This window comes from Sinocyclocheilus grahami, unplaced genomic scaffold, assembly GCF_001515645.1.
Source record: "Sinocyclocheilus grahami isolate Dianchi unplaced genomic scaffold, SAMN03320097.WGS_v1.1 scaffold264.1, whole genome shotgun sequence".
NCBI classification, from domain to species: Eukaryota; Metazoa; Chordata; class Actinopteri; order Cypriniformes; family Cyprinidae; genus Sinocyclocheilus; species Sinocyclocheilus grahami.
The window spans coordinates 1,498,414-1,515,102 of record NW_015505443.1 but is presented as its reverse complement, the minus strand read 5'-3'; the positions used below and the strand labels follow the sequence as shown (position 1 = coordinate 1,515,102).

At 35.4% G+C, this 16,689-nt stretch overlaps 1 protein-coding gene across 1 annotated transcript; it reads right to left on the bottom strand.

Moving 5' to 3' along the window:
* Window positions 1–1,275: 1,275 nt before the first annotated feature.
* Window positions 1,276–16,358, bottom strand: hs3st3b1a (heparan sulfate (glucosamine) 3-O-sulfotransferase 3B1a). Its single transcript, XM_016290882.1, has 2 exons — window positions 15,575–16,358; window positions 1,276–3,217 (listed from the first exon to the last, which is right to left on the bottom strand). The coding sequence occupies exons 1-2, from the start codon at window positions 16,054–16,056 to the stop codon at window positions 2,599–2,601; spliced, it is 1,101 nt and encodes a 366-aa protein (XP_016146368.1). The 5' UTR covers window positions 16,057–16,358; the 3' UTR covers window positions 1,276–2,598.
* Between the last annotated feature and the right edge of the window lie 331 nt (window positions 16,359–16,689).

Sequence of the window (16,689 nt, the reverse complement as noted above, 5' to 3'; positions counted from 1 at the left end):
AAATAAAGGAACAGGGAATTATTTAAGTGTTTGCAAGGCTCTAATTTCTCTTGGATCACCAAGGTTACAGTGGCCATGATGTGCCAGTTAACAGCAGGTGCTGTTTCAGGAGCCCAAGGGAACCATCTCCACCCTTCAAATGGTCTCCTGTGACCAAACAACAAGTGTTAGAGGCTATGCTTTCTCCCGAAGCCCCAGAAAACAGCTCATCAGGTTGAAAAAACGTAGTTGGATTGGTGGTAATATTGTGGCTGGTCTCACAATCTGACTGTTGAAACAGTACAGATTGAAGAAATCCAAACTGGCAAACTCCTATTACATCCAATTGCTCTTTTTCTGACAGTGGTGATTAACAAATGACAAACAAATGTTCATTTCAATTGCTGTTCATCATTTAGCAGGAAATGGAGTATAGGTCACTGATAAACATCACTGTAATGACTTTCATTTGGGTTAAGTCTATAGCACATGTTATATAAATGCAATGCTATATATTACTGTGGAAGATTGCTTCCACTATGGAATAATAAAAATGTAATTGCCACTTTTATTTCGCAGTTCTGAGGTACAGAATTATAAGAAGTAATCTGAGAATTCTGAAATAAAAACAAATTGTGAGATTCAAACTATGAATTCTGAAAAAAAGTCAAAATTGTGAGATGTAAACTTACAGTTATGAGTTCATAACAAGCAGTTGTGAGGAAAGAAATCTGAATTGTGAGATGTAAATGAAGAATTAAAAAAAAGGCTAGATGTAAACTCAGATTTGCAAAAATCAGAATTGTGAGATCAAAAGTTGGAATTAATTTGTTGTGTATGGAAACATTCTTCCATGCACAACAGATCAGTGTATGTACAATGAAATATGAATATATTTGCTAATAAATGAATCAATGTTTCTTTAGAAATTATTCCTCTCTCATTATTTTAAGTAACATTAAGTAAAAATACACTGTAATATAATATACTCTACACTACCAGTTGAAACATTGGAGTCAACTTTTCAAATATATATATATATTTTAAAGAATTATTTATTATTTGATCAAAAATACTTGCATAAAACATAAAACAACTTTTTATGTTAAAATATGTGTCACATGATCCTTCAGAAATCAGTCTAATATGCTGATTTGATGCTCAAGAAGTTTATTATTATTATTATCAATGTTGAAAAGAGTTTTGCTACTTAACATTTCTTTTTTTTTTTGTGGAAACCATGAAAAACTCTACTTGCATCAGTAAACACTAGAATATAAGACATGTTAAGCTCTGGTAAAAAATAGATTTATTTCATCACAGCACAGAAATACTCTGTGTCTCGTACCTCTGACAGGACTGTTTGGTTTGAAGTTGGAAAGAAACAACCGTACAATAATTTTGAACTAATTTTCATTGGATTATAAAAACAACAGCATTTGAAAGTACATAATAAGGGTTGAATAAAACTCAACCACTGATGTATGAACAATAATCATGACCAGGGAAATTTCACTTTCCCTTTTTGTAATTCTTGTGAGGTATGAAATGAGTTAACTGAACTTCTCCATTTCATATTCATACTGAAAAGGCCCTTAGACTTTAGATTCTTTAAAAAAAAAAACATTTTATGACATGTTTCATGCAAAGTCTTACAGTAACATGAAGTAATTATATAGAAAGCGATGTGTGAACCTTTCTGTCTAGCTGCATTGCATTGCCTTTCTCTTCTTGAGAATTATAAATACAGTCTCAGACTTTTGTAACAGAGAATCAATCACAGTTAAAGTATCTGTCTTCACAACGCTAACTCACGACCAATTCGTACGTATTTTACGAGGTGGCTAATTCATACGAATTCGTACGTCCTCACTCGTACGATTTGTCTAGACCCCAGTGACGGGTAGGTTTAAGCGCAGGTGTAGGTCATTCATACAAATTCATATGAATTGTGCAACTCGTAAAATACGTACGATTTAGCACAAATCATATAAATTTGTACGAGTGAGGTCGTACGAATTAGCCACATAAAATATGTATGAATTGCCGTGAGATTGGGCTGGTCTTCAAGGACTTCCCGTGTGTAATGCTGATGTAGAAAATAACATTTTCTTAAATGAAGTTAAACAGCTGGTGTCCCAAACTTAATTTTTCTGCCATAATTGACACGTCGTATAGCTTTATGTGTATTGATCCACAAAATGGCTTTGGAACAGCCGAGACAAAATAACGAGCCTTTAAAATGAAGGATGGTATGCTGGAAAACAGTAGATAATGTTTACTAAAGCAAAAATTAGGGCCTGTTACGCAACTCAACAGAGAAATGTTTTCCATGACTCATCAAATACCCGTAATTAGTTTCATTGTGCTATTTTCCTTTGTCAAGCATCCCTCTCCTAAATTCCTACGTCAAATCAGTTTTTTTCCTATTAAAAAAGACAAAATATCAAGCTTACAGGTTTGACCGGAATATAAAAGGTAGAAAATTGCAGTACGTACAACAACAGATAGGCAGCCGAGTGAGTATATTATTTTCAATAAATTATTATAAAATAGAGTTCTATACTTTTTACAATTAATTATTTTCCAAAAACGTGTTCCCAAAAACAAAATGAAAAATCAGTCCCAGCCAAAGTCATGGCCGGTCATATGGTAGAACTTTTTGTTAAATGGCTTGTAGAAGTCTCGCAGTCTTTGAATCACATCAGGATTTATGTTTGGATGCGTGCGGCCTTTAGTTTTGCCGAGGCAGTGTGGTTTGCTGTTGCTTTCAGGTCTTTTGAGGCAAGGGAAGCCCTTGGCGGGGTTAAAGTGAAAGTGTTTGTCTGTGACCTCCCTCCTCAGGCCCAGGAATTGCTGTACGCGGGCCATTTCCCCGGCCGGGTCGCTAATCAGACGCTCCCCGCTCACAAACAACAACTGGCTCATGGGGAAGAACTGCAGCCACTGCTCCAGATGCCTGGCGTACATGCCGATCTGCACCGCGCTCCACGAGGTGTCTATTAGATTCGCTGTGATGTTTTTGAAAGTCAAGCTCTCAAAGGACGGGATGTCGGGTTTCTTTGAGCGGGTCTGCGTGTAGTCTGAGATCGCCCGGGTTACTGGGTCTCTAACCACAACTATCAGCTTAGTGCCCTTGAACATGGCGTGGATCCGGCCTGGAACCTCCTTGGTTACAAAGTAGCTTGGTGTCTTCTCCATAGTCAGCTGACCCTCCTGAGTTTTGGGCATTAGTTCCCTAGGAGCAGAGAGGCACGGAAGGGTGAGTATCAAAGGATGATTCATGATTCACAGACAGCACAGATATGAAAAACAGCAGGACTATCGTAGTACACGCACTTCTCTGTCTGTTGTACCGCTAAAGACACTGAGCTCAAAGAGGACAGTCTCACCATCAGAAGAGACACCCATGGATAGTCCAGCACTGTCTGATGCGTAATGCACCCAAAAAGACAAAATTGCAATTTGAGGATGGTTGTATCCAGTGTATTTAAGGTATAATATCAGCAGGATAAACCCATGATTTTAATGATATTGCACTTACACTATCATTTGAGCTACAGAAATAAGAGTGTTTGCAATACTTTTTTTTTTTTTTTACAATTTCCAAAATAAAATAGTTTTTATTGTTGCTGCAACTGGTGCTTTTGCTGATTTTGGCCATTTGTGCCATCCAATTATTAGTTTAAACACTTACTTTAGGAACAAGTAAATGCAATATCCTGCTATATAGTACACCCGTTTTGTCAATATTTGACCGAGATACAACTATTTGAAAATCTGAGGGTGCGAAAAAAATCTAAATATGGAGAAAATCGCCTTTAAATTGTCCAAATGAAGTTCTTAGCAATGCATATTACTAATCAAAAGTTCAATTTGAGGATGGTTGTATCCAGTGTATTTAAGGTATAATATCAGCAGGATAAACCCATGATTTTAATGATATTGCACTTACACTATCATTTGAGCTACAGAAATAAGAGTGTTTGCAATACTTTTTTTTTTTTTTTACAATTTCCAAAATAAAATATTTTTTATTGCTGCTGCAACTGGTGCTTTTGCTGATTTTGGCCATTTGTGCTATCCAATTATTAGTTTAAACACTTACTTTAGGAACAAGTAAATGCAATATCATGCTATATAGTACACCCGTTTTGTCAATATTTGACCGAGATACAACTATTTGAAAATCTGAGGGTGCGAAAAAAATCTAAATATGGAGAAAATCGCCTTTAAATTGTCCAAATGAAGTTCTTAGCAATGCATATTACTAATCAAAAGTTAAGTTTTAATATATTTACAGTAGGAAATGTACAAATTATCTTCATGGAACATGATCTTTACTTAATATCCTAATGATTTGTGGCATAAAAGAAAAATCAATAATTTTGACCCATACAATGTTTTTTTGGCTATTGCTACAAATATACCCCAGCGACTTAAGACTGATTTTGTGCTCCAGGGTCACATATATTGTGAAAGGGATTAATCTGAATCTAAATTGTCCAAATGAAGTTCTTAGCAATGCATATTACTAATCAAAAGTTAAGTTTTAATATATTTACAGTAGGAAATGTACAAATTATCTTCATGGAACATGATCTTTACTTAATATCCTAATGATTTTTGGCATCAAAGAAAAATCAATAATTTTGACCCATACAATGTTTTTTTGGCTATTGCTACAAATATATCCCAGTGACTTAAGACTGGTTTTGTGCTCCAGGGTCACATATATTGTGAAAGGGATTAATCTGAATTGAATTAATTCATGTTTATCTAACAGCATTCTAGCAGTGGGTAAAAAATTATATACTCTTTTAATATCACACATTTATCACACATTATAAATTGGTACATGAAAAATGTAGCTGCATTTTAGAAAAGCAATACTACAAACTCCAATCTGATTGGCTCACTTTTATTGATTGATTGATTTACTAAATTTAAAAAAAGATTCTTTACTTTTAAAGCACTGGACTGCAACAATTGGTGCATTTATTCTTAAAAATAAATATTATATGTTTAATGCAATATGTTAACACTTTATTTTAAGGTGATGTTGTTACATTGTAATTACATAAATAAGTACTGAGTAATATTAATTAACTACATTACTCTAGGGTTAAGATTAGCTTTAATATTTGGTTTAGGATTAGTTGCCTGTAATTATGCATAATTTACTGTTATTACTATAGTAAGTACATGTAACGTAACTATGTTACTTTAAAATAATATGTAACCATTTTTAATAGGGTGCTTTGGAATAATATTTATTGTGAAAAGTGGTTTAAAGATAAATCTAAACTGAATCAAAAATATTGTTAGTTTGTCTCTTCATGTTTATATACTGTATCTAAAAGCATTCTAACAGTGGTTAGAAAAAAAAGTCGTTACACAAGACTACAAAGAAAATAGCAAAAGATTGGACCAAAAGCTGTGGGGGTAATGTATAGAAAGCCATATTTTCAGATCCATAGCCAGACACGAGTAAATCTGAGAAACTACACAGACACTTAGTCAATATGAGTTATAGTGGCTGGATCACTGCACTTGTGTATATTATGAAGTTACTCTTCATCAATGAAGTTTTATTTAGCATACAAGAGAAAAGACAAATGTACATAAAAGACTCAGCATCCTCGCTTTTCCCCATTGTTTTATTTCAGAGTAGGATTGTGCGTGTGTATGTAGAATTCATTTAAATCCCATGATATCTGAATCAGCAGTATCAGGCCAGCTGCTGTAATTGGCAAATTAGTCTTTTAACTTTAGCTAGCAAGCGGGGAATGGCTGAACTAGGTTTGCAATAATGCATGTAATGATGGGAACAACAAACTCAGGGTCAATGCATGTGTAACATATATATATATATGTGTGTGTGTGTGTGTGTGTGTGTGTGTGTATATATATATATATATATATATACATACATACATACTGTATATGTCTATTTTGGCAACTTTCTGACATCAGAAAAATAGAGTTGAACACTTAAATATCTTGAATTAATGTAATGTCATAATTTACACTACCATTCAAAAGTTTGGGAAGAACTTTTCATCAAAGAATACTAAAACATGTGTCACAGTTGCCGCATAAAATATTAATGAGCACAACTGTTTCCAACTATGATAATAATAATAAATTATTCTTGAGCAGCAAATCAGCATATCAGAATGATTTCTGAAGGATCATGTGACACTGAAGACTGGAGTAATGATGCTGAAAATTCAGCTTTACCATATATTAAAATATATTCAAATAGAAAACTGTTATTTTACATTGTAATAATATTTCACAATATTGCTGTTTTTTTCTGAGTTTTGATCAAATAAATGGAAACTTGGTGAGCATAAGACACTTTTCAAAAACAATAAAAAGTCTTACCAATTCCCAAACTTTTTAACGGTAATATAGAACAAGTATTGTCTGGACAGCAAATGTGCAGCTAAGCTTAAAGAAAAGAAAAGAAAAGAAAAAAAATATATGGTTACACTTTACTTGAAGGGGTGTGCATAAGACTGACATGACAGCTTCATAATCATGACATGACACATAACATGAATATGAAGGTTTTTTTATGCATGTTTATGACAACTGTCATTAAGTGTCATTCGCTCAGTTATGTAATTTTTAATGCAAAGATGACATTGTTTGAGATGTCTTTGTTATGGGCTATGGTTAGGGGTAAGGGTAGGGGTAGGGTTAGGTCAAATAATGTCATATTTGCATTAAAAATGACATAACTGAGCAAATGACACTTAATGACAGTTGTCATAAACATGCATAAAACCTCCTTCATATTACTAGGCATAGACTGTTGTCTTAACCTCTCCTTCAAGACAAAGTTTAATAGATAATATCTAAGCAATTACTGGAATGAAGTGGGGAGGTGCGAAAGCATTTGTACTGGAGGAGGAAACGAGGAGAGGAGAAGAAAGAAGCGTTTTGAGGAATCGAGGGATGAGGTTAATCCTGTCAGGGGGATTGTAGTGGGTCGAGCTCATTAACCACCTACCACAATAAAAAAAACAAAACGCATGCGGTGCATCTTATGTAATCTTAGAAACCTCTCTTGCTATTTCTCTCTGGACTCTCATCATTAATAAGTGGTGTGAAAAAAACATAAACCTAATGAGACATAGACGCATGTGGGGGGAGAGGGGCCTCTGTATCTCTGCAATTACGTTCACAGTCCCCTAGATACACAAGCAGAGCCTTTTGTAGTGGCCCAGAGGGAAATGAAACACAACTGATCAAACTTTCCACCTGGTCCCCAAGCAAAACAGACCTGAATCAGAACCGCATGCATTATACATACAAGCAGACGCAAGTCCATGGTTGACACCCTCTCATTAGCATGTTGTGCAGAGGAAAAATAAATGCGGAACTACATTCAGAAATAAATGAGTGATTAAAAGAAAACAGTTAGGATGAGTTTAGTATTTCCTTAAACATTTTCCATTTGGCCCATTTAATTATTTATATACATATTTAAACAAGAATACCTGTATTTATACACACATTTATTTATTTATTTGTGTATTTATTTATTTAAACACCCATTTATTTATTTATTTATTTATTTATTTGTGTATTTATTTATTTTTAATTTCTGCAGGTTTGGTCCTCCATAATTCTCATGCTAAACATGGTCAAAATTTAAAACAAAATGAGTTGGACGTATGACAGAGTATTTCTGTGCCAAATACACTCCTTAAGGGTTCGTATAAGGGTGGAATTCCTTGTATGGGCACTTCTCCAGGAAGAGCGTGTGCACACATGAACCAGGGGTGCGTTTCCCAAAAGCATAATTTGCCAACTATGGTCGCAAATTCCATTGTTACCAACATAGTTCAACGATTTGGTGTTTCCCAAAACCATAGCTCAAACGAACATTCGCAAATAGCGTCACAAACTTTTGCAACAAGCTCTTGACCTGTGGTTACATGCATAGTTTCTTGCTTGTATGACATATGGACTTAAATAAATTATGCTCTTGGGCTCAATAAACAAGCTAAAATGTAGTACCATCGAAATATGGTATACTCATATACATATATATACTGAGTATGAATGGAATCCCCTGAGTATGACGTAAGAGGGAACTCGCAATGCATCAAACGTCAAATAAAGCAAAATGACAGGGAACTAAAAATTGTAAATTAGTCATCAGGTGCCATGTCAAATAGAGCAGCAACTCAGAGATCGCTAATCAATTAACTAGCAGGAGTTATTTCTCCACCACATACGTGTGACTTCAATAACAGCAGCCCTATATTGTTGAACTAATGTGGTTCAACAGTGGATGCAGTTTGTTTCTCCGGGACAGCAACGGAGTTGTGCAAATGTGTTTATTTGTTCCCGGCAGTTCGGTGACAAATGTTTTATAAACAAATTAAATAAAATTTGAGTCAATAAAGTTTTTGTTCCTGTTTTATTTATATCAATGTCACAGCTTGCAGACGATCGCTACTCAAAAGCCGCACATGCTAGAGAAGCGCTATATCTTTCTTTTACAAATCTTTCTTTTACAAAACGAAAGACTCTTCGGAGATATGAAGGATGCAATACTACTCTATAGGTACTCCAGATTAACATGAGATTGGCAGAAACTGTGTGTGTTATGTCCCCTTTAAATACAAAATCAGTAGATATTTTTGCTAAGATGTCCCGAGTAGTTTATAATATACTGCTATGCAATTGCCAATGTACTCTGGGTGGTTGCTTATTGTCTCCAAAATATTATTGTCCCTAGATATAACTTGGGATCCTCTATAAATGTTTGTCTGCCATGTCAAATGTTTAACCACTTAGAAAAACGTTATAGCACATCTCCTCAACAAGCCACACAATTTCAACCATTCATATCCGTTCATGACTGTTAAACTTTTCTTGCAAGAAAATAAATATTCATAAATGGGGTGTGAGTTGCATGCAAAGTTTAATACTTCGAGTTAGAGGTACTCTTAACACTGAGTATAAGCAATAGCAATGATGTTTGCTGTAGCAAGCACTACCAATAAATGAGTAAATGAGGATTTTTAGCAAGCCAACTCTGTAGCCAAGAACAATACAGAGGAAAACCAGACTTCTACAGATAGTGATAAAGTCTTTACTAGTCACAGTTTAAGATTAAACTGCACTCTTGGACTGTTAGAGAAATAAAGCTCTCCAGCAGCACAGAGTCAAATTAGAGAGCCTGCTGTGTTAGATGGCTGTTATTACCTTGTTTTGTCTAGAGGGAAGTGAGCGGTGCCTTCTCTTGAGCTTGTTTTTGAAGAGCTCTCTGTGTTTACATGATCTGCTATCAGGTAGCATGTTCGATGGCTGGTGTTTATGCCTTTAAAGTGTTGGTGCTGTTTGAAGTTCCCTCAGGATAGCTTGAGATGCTGAGAAGATGCTCGTCACAGAACAGCACTTTGCAGCAGGGATTTAGTGAGTTGCTGTCTGCTTATGCAACTGTTCAGTGGAATTTCTCAATGTTTTGAGTTGTTATAATCACAGCTCTGATAGAACACCTAGGTTGCTTTTACAATACTTTTATATACATTTATATTTGATGATTAGGTTTAGGTAGACTCTATGTAAATCATACGTTTCTTTGAAGATATCTGTGACATGTTTGGATACAAATGACTCATAATATAATGCGATTCTGTCAAGATTATTAATTTTTTGTAAGATGTCTCTGTAATGTACACAAGCTTACTGGGAGTATACGTTTCCATTCATTGTATTTTTTAAAGACATTAATACTTTTATTTAGCAAGGATGCATTAAATTGATCAAAAGTGACAGACATTTATAATGTTACAAAAGATAATTTTTCAAGAACAGCAAATCAGCATATTAGAATGATTTCTGAAAGATTACGTGACACTGATGACTGGAGTAATGATGCTGAAAATTCAGCTTTGCATCACAGGAATAAATTGCTTTTTAATATATATTACAATAGAACAAAATAATTTTAAATTGGAATGATATTGCACAATATTACTGTTTTTACTGTATTTTTCTTATCAAAAAATGCAGCCTTGGTGAACATAAGATACTTCTTTCAAAAAGATTAAAAAGACCTTACTGACCCCAAACTACTGAATGGTATACACTAAAGGTTCAAAAATGGCGTTTTTGCATTGGTCATACAAGAACATTTTTGGGTTCCCCAAAGAATCTTCCAGTAAACAGTCCTTAAAGAACCATTTTTTCTATTATTTTACAAATTTAAGAAGCTTTTTTTCAATATAAAGGACCTTTTCTGCAATGAAAAGGTTTCAGGAATGTTAAAGGTTCCTTATAGAACTATAGATGCCAATAAAGAACCATTAATTTTAAGGAGTGTAGTGTACATTATATTTAACCCTTCTGTGCACCACCCATAGAGTGACATAAATATATGTGTGGAGGAAAAAAATTTTTTAATCTAAAATATTATTAGTAGTAGTAGTAGTATTTGCTTCCCTGTACTAAAGAGTGTTCTTTAGACGGTCTCTGAGTGCTTCAGTTTGCTTCAGTATGCTTGAGTTTTTGATGAGCTGAGAGATAACAGGAAATCTATTTTGTGTGTGTGTGTGTGTGTGTGCAAGACAAGTGTGAGACGAGAAATGCTATTTTATACCTAGCTTCTTAGAAAATGATTTGCATTAAATACTTAACATAGTTAGACACCTTAAATGGACACATCTTGAGTATGTACGTATTATGATTGGATGGTATAGAAGCATCCTGTTTTGATCCTCATTGTCGCACTCGGCAGTCAAATTGAATGACTGTATGACTGTTGAACTTCTTGCAAGAAAATAAATATTCAAAAGACTTTTGTCTCATACCTTTATTGAAATAGAACATTTCCACGACACTATGTGTTAGCTATCTCTTTTAAATAGCTAAATAAAATAACATTTAAACTAAAGTCACCCGGAGGTTTTGCAAGCCCTTTTAGCCGTGAATAGAGCACAGCACCTTGTACCCTATTGCATAAGTATATCTTATGCATAGCATTGGTGAGTGCTTAGCATTGGTCATTTTAAGAGAGCAGAGACCAAACCTGGGAAGGAATTCTTGTGGGAACATCACTTTGTCAAAAAAATCCCATGAAGGTACGAGAAGTGGTGGTGTGCAGCTACTTCAAATAATCTGACAGAGTTTCTGTGGGACACATTCCAGAACCGTATCAAAGCACAAGGTGGGGGGCTGCGGGTCCTTTCATGACTGAACTATGATGTTTTAGCATTTGTGCGCTCTCATAACTCAGAATTTACATCTGTTTAAAGATATAGGTCAATATAGGGAAAATTCAATCATTTTACTTCTGTAGTCTAGAAATCTCTAAGACACTTGAGTTTTGAATTCTCCTCCAATTCCATGTTAGCATTCAGAAAGAACTGTGAGGTTGTCAACTTTACATGAGCACAAAATATCAATCTGACTTGTGTTTACATTTAGACATTTAGTTTACTTTTTTTGTGGTTGCAGGTACAAGAGTGGATGATTCGATTTAAAAAAAAAATTTTTTATTTTTATTTTTGCATTTAATGGCTTAAATTGTCAAAAGATATAGGTTATAAGTCAGCCTTGCCCTAAATAGGCAGCATCATAGACGTAGTTAACATAAAATGGAATATTTCACACAATATTTGTGTGTGTCCTATATAATAATAATAATAATTCATTACATTTATATAGCGCTTTTCTAAGCACTCAAAGCACTTTACATTGTGAGGGGGAATCTCCTCATCCACCACCATATCAATTAGAGTATTATCTTAGCAACATTAGATTCAAGGATCCATTTCAGGTGTTTATTAAGACAAGTGACCGGAAGGCAGCTCACTAGGTTTTTGAACAGAAACGTTACACTCCCTTTTAATATGCCAGTGAAGAGAAGAGCCCAGGCTTTATAAATTATCATAAGCAAATCTATCATTCTAGTTGTGCCTTACCATCCCACACAAAGGCTAGCAGCAATTTTATCAGAAAACACAACAGCAACATCTTTCAAGACTGTGGAAAAGTTACGTGCATGTTTTAAGAATACCCTCATTCTGCTCCCCTCAGGGCTTTTTTTTTTTTTTTTTTTGAGGGAGATCCTGCTGAGTTTCTCGAGAAGCACTTTCACCCTCTGAGCACATTTGCATACAAAGTGAAGAAAAAAACAACACAATTCACTCTAATTGCCTGCTCTTTCTCACTGGGGTTAATGCAGAACCTCAGGGGTTCAACAGATCCTCTCTTGAAACGTTCACCCTCTCACTCTATAGACTAGCTTTCATATTTACTGCCAGCATCTGCCATCCACAAACCGGCTACTCCTTGTAACTCAATCAGACTGCCGGGATGTTTGCTTCGGAGTCAATAAGTAATATGATTGCATCAGAGATATTTTCAGCATGTCCTTTTCTGAAAACATCTCTCTTTGTTTTTTGTGTCCTCTCAAACTGCCACATTGTGAAGTAATTTTGACCAACATACAATCTATGGTTTGAATAATCAGGATTACTTGAAAACAAGATATCAAAATTAAATGACCATTGTAATACCACAGCGTTCTTTAGAATACTATGCTATATGAATGTGGTAATAATTGAGTGCCTTTTTTTCAAATTTATGCCTTCTGTTGTCTGATTGATAGTTACTTTTTAGCAAGTAAAAGGCCTTTTAGCACAATTGTAAAAATGTCCACCTTTAGGTTGTCTTTTTGCTGAAATCTTAACTTGAATAACTTTTATATTTTAGCAATATTTCAAGATGAACATTTACTAGACTGAATTTATATTTCCTTGATTATAAATGCATTGTGTGTGTGAAAATCATGTCAAAATCTGAGTATCAGCTATGATATGTCAGGCTTTTGAGGTATGGCTTTTTGCGGATCTATCAATCATCATTGTATTGCATTACATTATATGTTTTGACTGTCTCAATAAATACTACAGAGCTTTGACCATAAGACTAACCATTTAAATATGATTTTATTAAATATATTGGGAGATATTGAATGTCAACTGAAATTTTTTTTACTGTTATTTCATGTCAGGCTTTACAGGGTTAATATTGTAATATACTGTAATGCATTAATATTGTAATGCATGTTTTAAGGGGTAAAATATTTTAAAATTAGAAACATCCACAAATATCCACAAATGAATGGCCTGTTTATTGAATTGATCAGCCCTCTGTTTCTTCAAAGGCATTGTATGAAAAGTCACGCTGCATGTACAGTTCTACAGCCCTGCTGTGCTCAGTCACCCTTCTGAACGCCTCCTACAGGGCGCACATGGATGCCTCCTCTGTGTTGGACTAACAGTGCAGTAGAGCTCAATACCTCCACAGGAGACATGGCCACCTGGCTACATGCTTCTCTCTCCATGTTTCTGCTTCACAATTAGTCTTCTAGGCTCCCTGGATAAAGGGGCTCATCCTACTCTTTGCCTCTTCCTTGTACTCCCACTGTGCATCAATAGCGAAGGAACTGGGACTTCAGATTCCTCCACAGAAAGTCTGTATATCAGCTCAAACAATAAAACGCTTTGGGGCGCATTTTCCTTTGTTAGTGTTTCCAACAGAATGTGTCAGCATTTTGTCTATGTATGAAAAAATATTTTGACATATATTTGAAACAAATTGCATAGATTGATTATTAGTTTGAACAGTGATTGGCCAATCTAAGGTCTAAGGTGGTTCTTGGCCAAAATAACTAGCAAAATGGACAACATTTATTGGTGATAGTCAAAACAGAATGTTCTATGAATATTCGAAACATAGTTTTGTTTTTAATGTTTCAAAAAACATTTTCTGGGTTATACAAATGTTAAGGGAACATTCAATTGTACCATTTTGCACACATTATGAGAATGTTACTGTTTAATGTTCTCTGAACGTTCTGAAACAAATACTAATATTTACAAAACGGTATAGACAATCAATCAGCTGAAACATTTCAGGAAAAAAAGTTCCATGAATTACATATAAAAAAAAATTTGTGCTATCATTTTGAGAACATAATTAGAAACCAGATAGATAACTTTATACTAAAGTTCTATTCATGGTATTGAAATAACTTTTAGGAAACCGGAATGTTAGCCTGGGAAGTTCTGAGAACATTCCCTGTTAACTGGGAACTGGCCAAAACAACTTTCTGTAACCACCATGTTGGGGTGAAGTCAGGTAAATTGGGACACTCTTTGCCATTGAGATGACTGGGGGAAAAATGTCCCTATTTACCTGAATTAACCCCTATTACAAATCAGAATGTCAAAGTTAATGTAAAATCACACAGGGGAAAATACAGATCATTTCATGTGTTTTTACTATATGGCTGTCTGGTAAAAGAATAAAAATACTAGGAATCAAAGGTGAGAGTCAAACCTCTACTGATTGATAAAGTGCACCTGACTATGAGGGGTGTTACACAAGCGGAGAACATAATGTTTGTTTAGTCTATGTTTGTTTTGGGCCATTCCAACATTTTATCTATGTCTAGTTCACCATTACCAAACTACACTGTGCTGGAAAGAATAATTCCCATAAGTCCAACATAACAGTGTGACTAAATATACATGTTTGCATTCAAAAAGCCACCCTTTCTCTCCCTTGATTTCTTTTATGTATCATGCCCATGAGCATTAGTTCTGTTTGTGATATGTAAAATGTAATATCCAATGACAAAATCAACGACTAATTTTTTTATACAAAACATTTTGAACTAGAAAAGAGTTTTCCGTTTCAGCAAACTGTTAGGCTATTAAAAATCACAAAGGACTGGAAAGGTCATGGAAATGTATTTATAGGTCCTTTTTTTCCCCGGAGGTCCTTTATTATCAATATTAATATAATTGTATTTTAGAACTTGTAATCTAACTTATATGGTCAAAGATTTTCCGAAAACCTTAAGAAACGTAGGCCTGGTAACACACATGATACTTAAATAATGCATTCAACTTTCATTAAACAACAGAAGATGTCACATAAAGCCCAAATATACGTAACCAATAACAAAAGCTATTAAAAAACATGATTATTTAAACAAAATACTTTCAAATGTGGAGTGTCATGCAGGGAATTCTGGGAATATCAGTTTACAGTTTTTGACTGTAAATTATACATTGATTTGTGATTTGTACTTCTAAAAACTGTAAAATGAACAGCATTTTACTGTAAAATTACATGAACTATCTGGTTAGATATTTTACAGTTTTTCCCTGTATATAGTACGGGAACTTACTGTTAACCTATTAACCGTTTTATTCCGTAGCGTTTTTACAAAATTTTACAGTTAAAATTACACTTATTTTTTTACAGTGTACCTATGTGTAAGTATAGGTAAAAAAACAAAAACAAAAAAAACACACAATTTCGAGGATCGTCTACCTTTTGTTTGTTTTTCTTTCTTTGAAAACCTTCAACAGTGGAGTCGGAGCCCCTCAAGCCCCCCTTAGTTCACAATATGACAATACTGACAGGTTTATATGTCACTACTGGGATGAATATGAGCCACATAATTCCCTGCTCTTAATCCGCTTTTATCCTGACGGTCTCTAACGATGTAAAACGTACGAATGAATAACAGTGTGTTAAAAAAGCGTACCTGTACCACTCGAGTCCTTTCTCGTAGTTGCGATCAAAAAAGTGCGGCTCCGCTCCCACCGCGCGGATATCAGGATGGAGGCGCAGAAACTCGAGCAGCGCGCGCGTCCCTCCCTTCTTCACCCCTATTATAATCGCTTGGGGCAACTTTTTGGTCTCGTTCAGGGCACCTGCTACTCCCGAGTCCTCGTCATAAACAACATCGCCCTTATTTTCCTCCCAGCCGTCTCCTTTGCTGTCAGCATCACTCTCGTTGTTTAGTAAGTCCCTGGACTGGCTTTTGAGGAACATCTCCGGGTCTTGTTTCTGGAGGGGTCTGGGTGGATTCCTGCTGCTCCTTTCTTCCATCATGAAGGTCGGTGTGGTGGAGCAGTAGCCCACACAGCAGTACAGCATGTACACCCACAGTGACAGCATGATGCAGAAGACGAAAAGTTTGTTTTTCACCGGCTGAGTAGAGTGACAGTGCGGACTATATTCCATAGGACTCTCCTGTGTGTAATGTCAATGTCCTGTAGGGCATATTGGCAAAGTTACTTGCTCCTCCGCATAGGTCCCTGTAACATGCAGGCATCTCCGCGGGAGAGGAAAAATAGGAGCATGAGTCCCCGGCAGATGTTGAATTCATTTCATTTTGGTGTCTGGACGGTTCCGGAGATGTAGGAAGTCACAGTTGTTATACTGGCACGAGTGCGTCTTTGCGCATCACTCCGTCGCCTCCCACTGGTTCATGTCATCTGAGTGAACGACGGGCAATGCATTTAAAGAAGAGGGGCGTGTGATTGGGGGATTGGCCAATCGGAATACATGCCCAAGCCCTGAAGGCTTAAGTAGCCTATTATTTTTGAATCTTTTTTTTTTCTTCTTCTTCTTCTTTTCTCAAAGTGGATTTTATTTTGAAAACAACTGTCACTTCTTTAATAAGCAGGAACCTGGCACATGCTTGTGACAGCTTACCCCAATACAAAATGTGAAAAAGTGCTTGAAGAAAAAGATTGTAATTTAACAGGGCTTTCACCTACAAAACAGTTCAAAAGTTTGGGGTCGGTAAATTAATTTTTTTATGATTTTGAATGTGAGTTTGGCCTCAGGTCAGGGGCCTTGGACCTCCAGCAC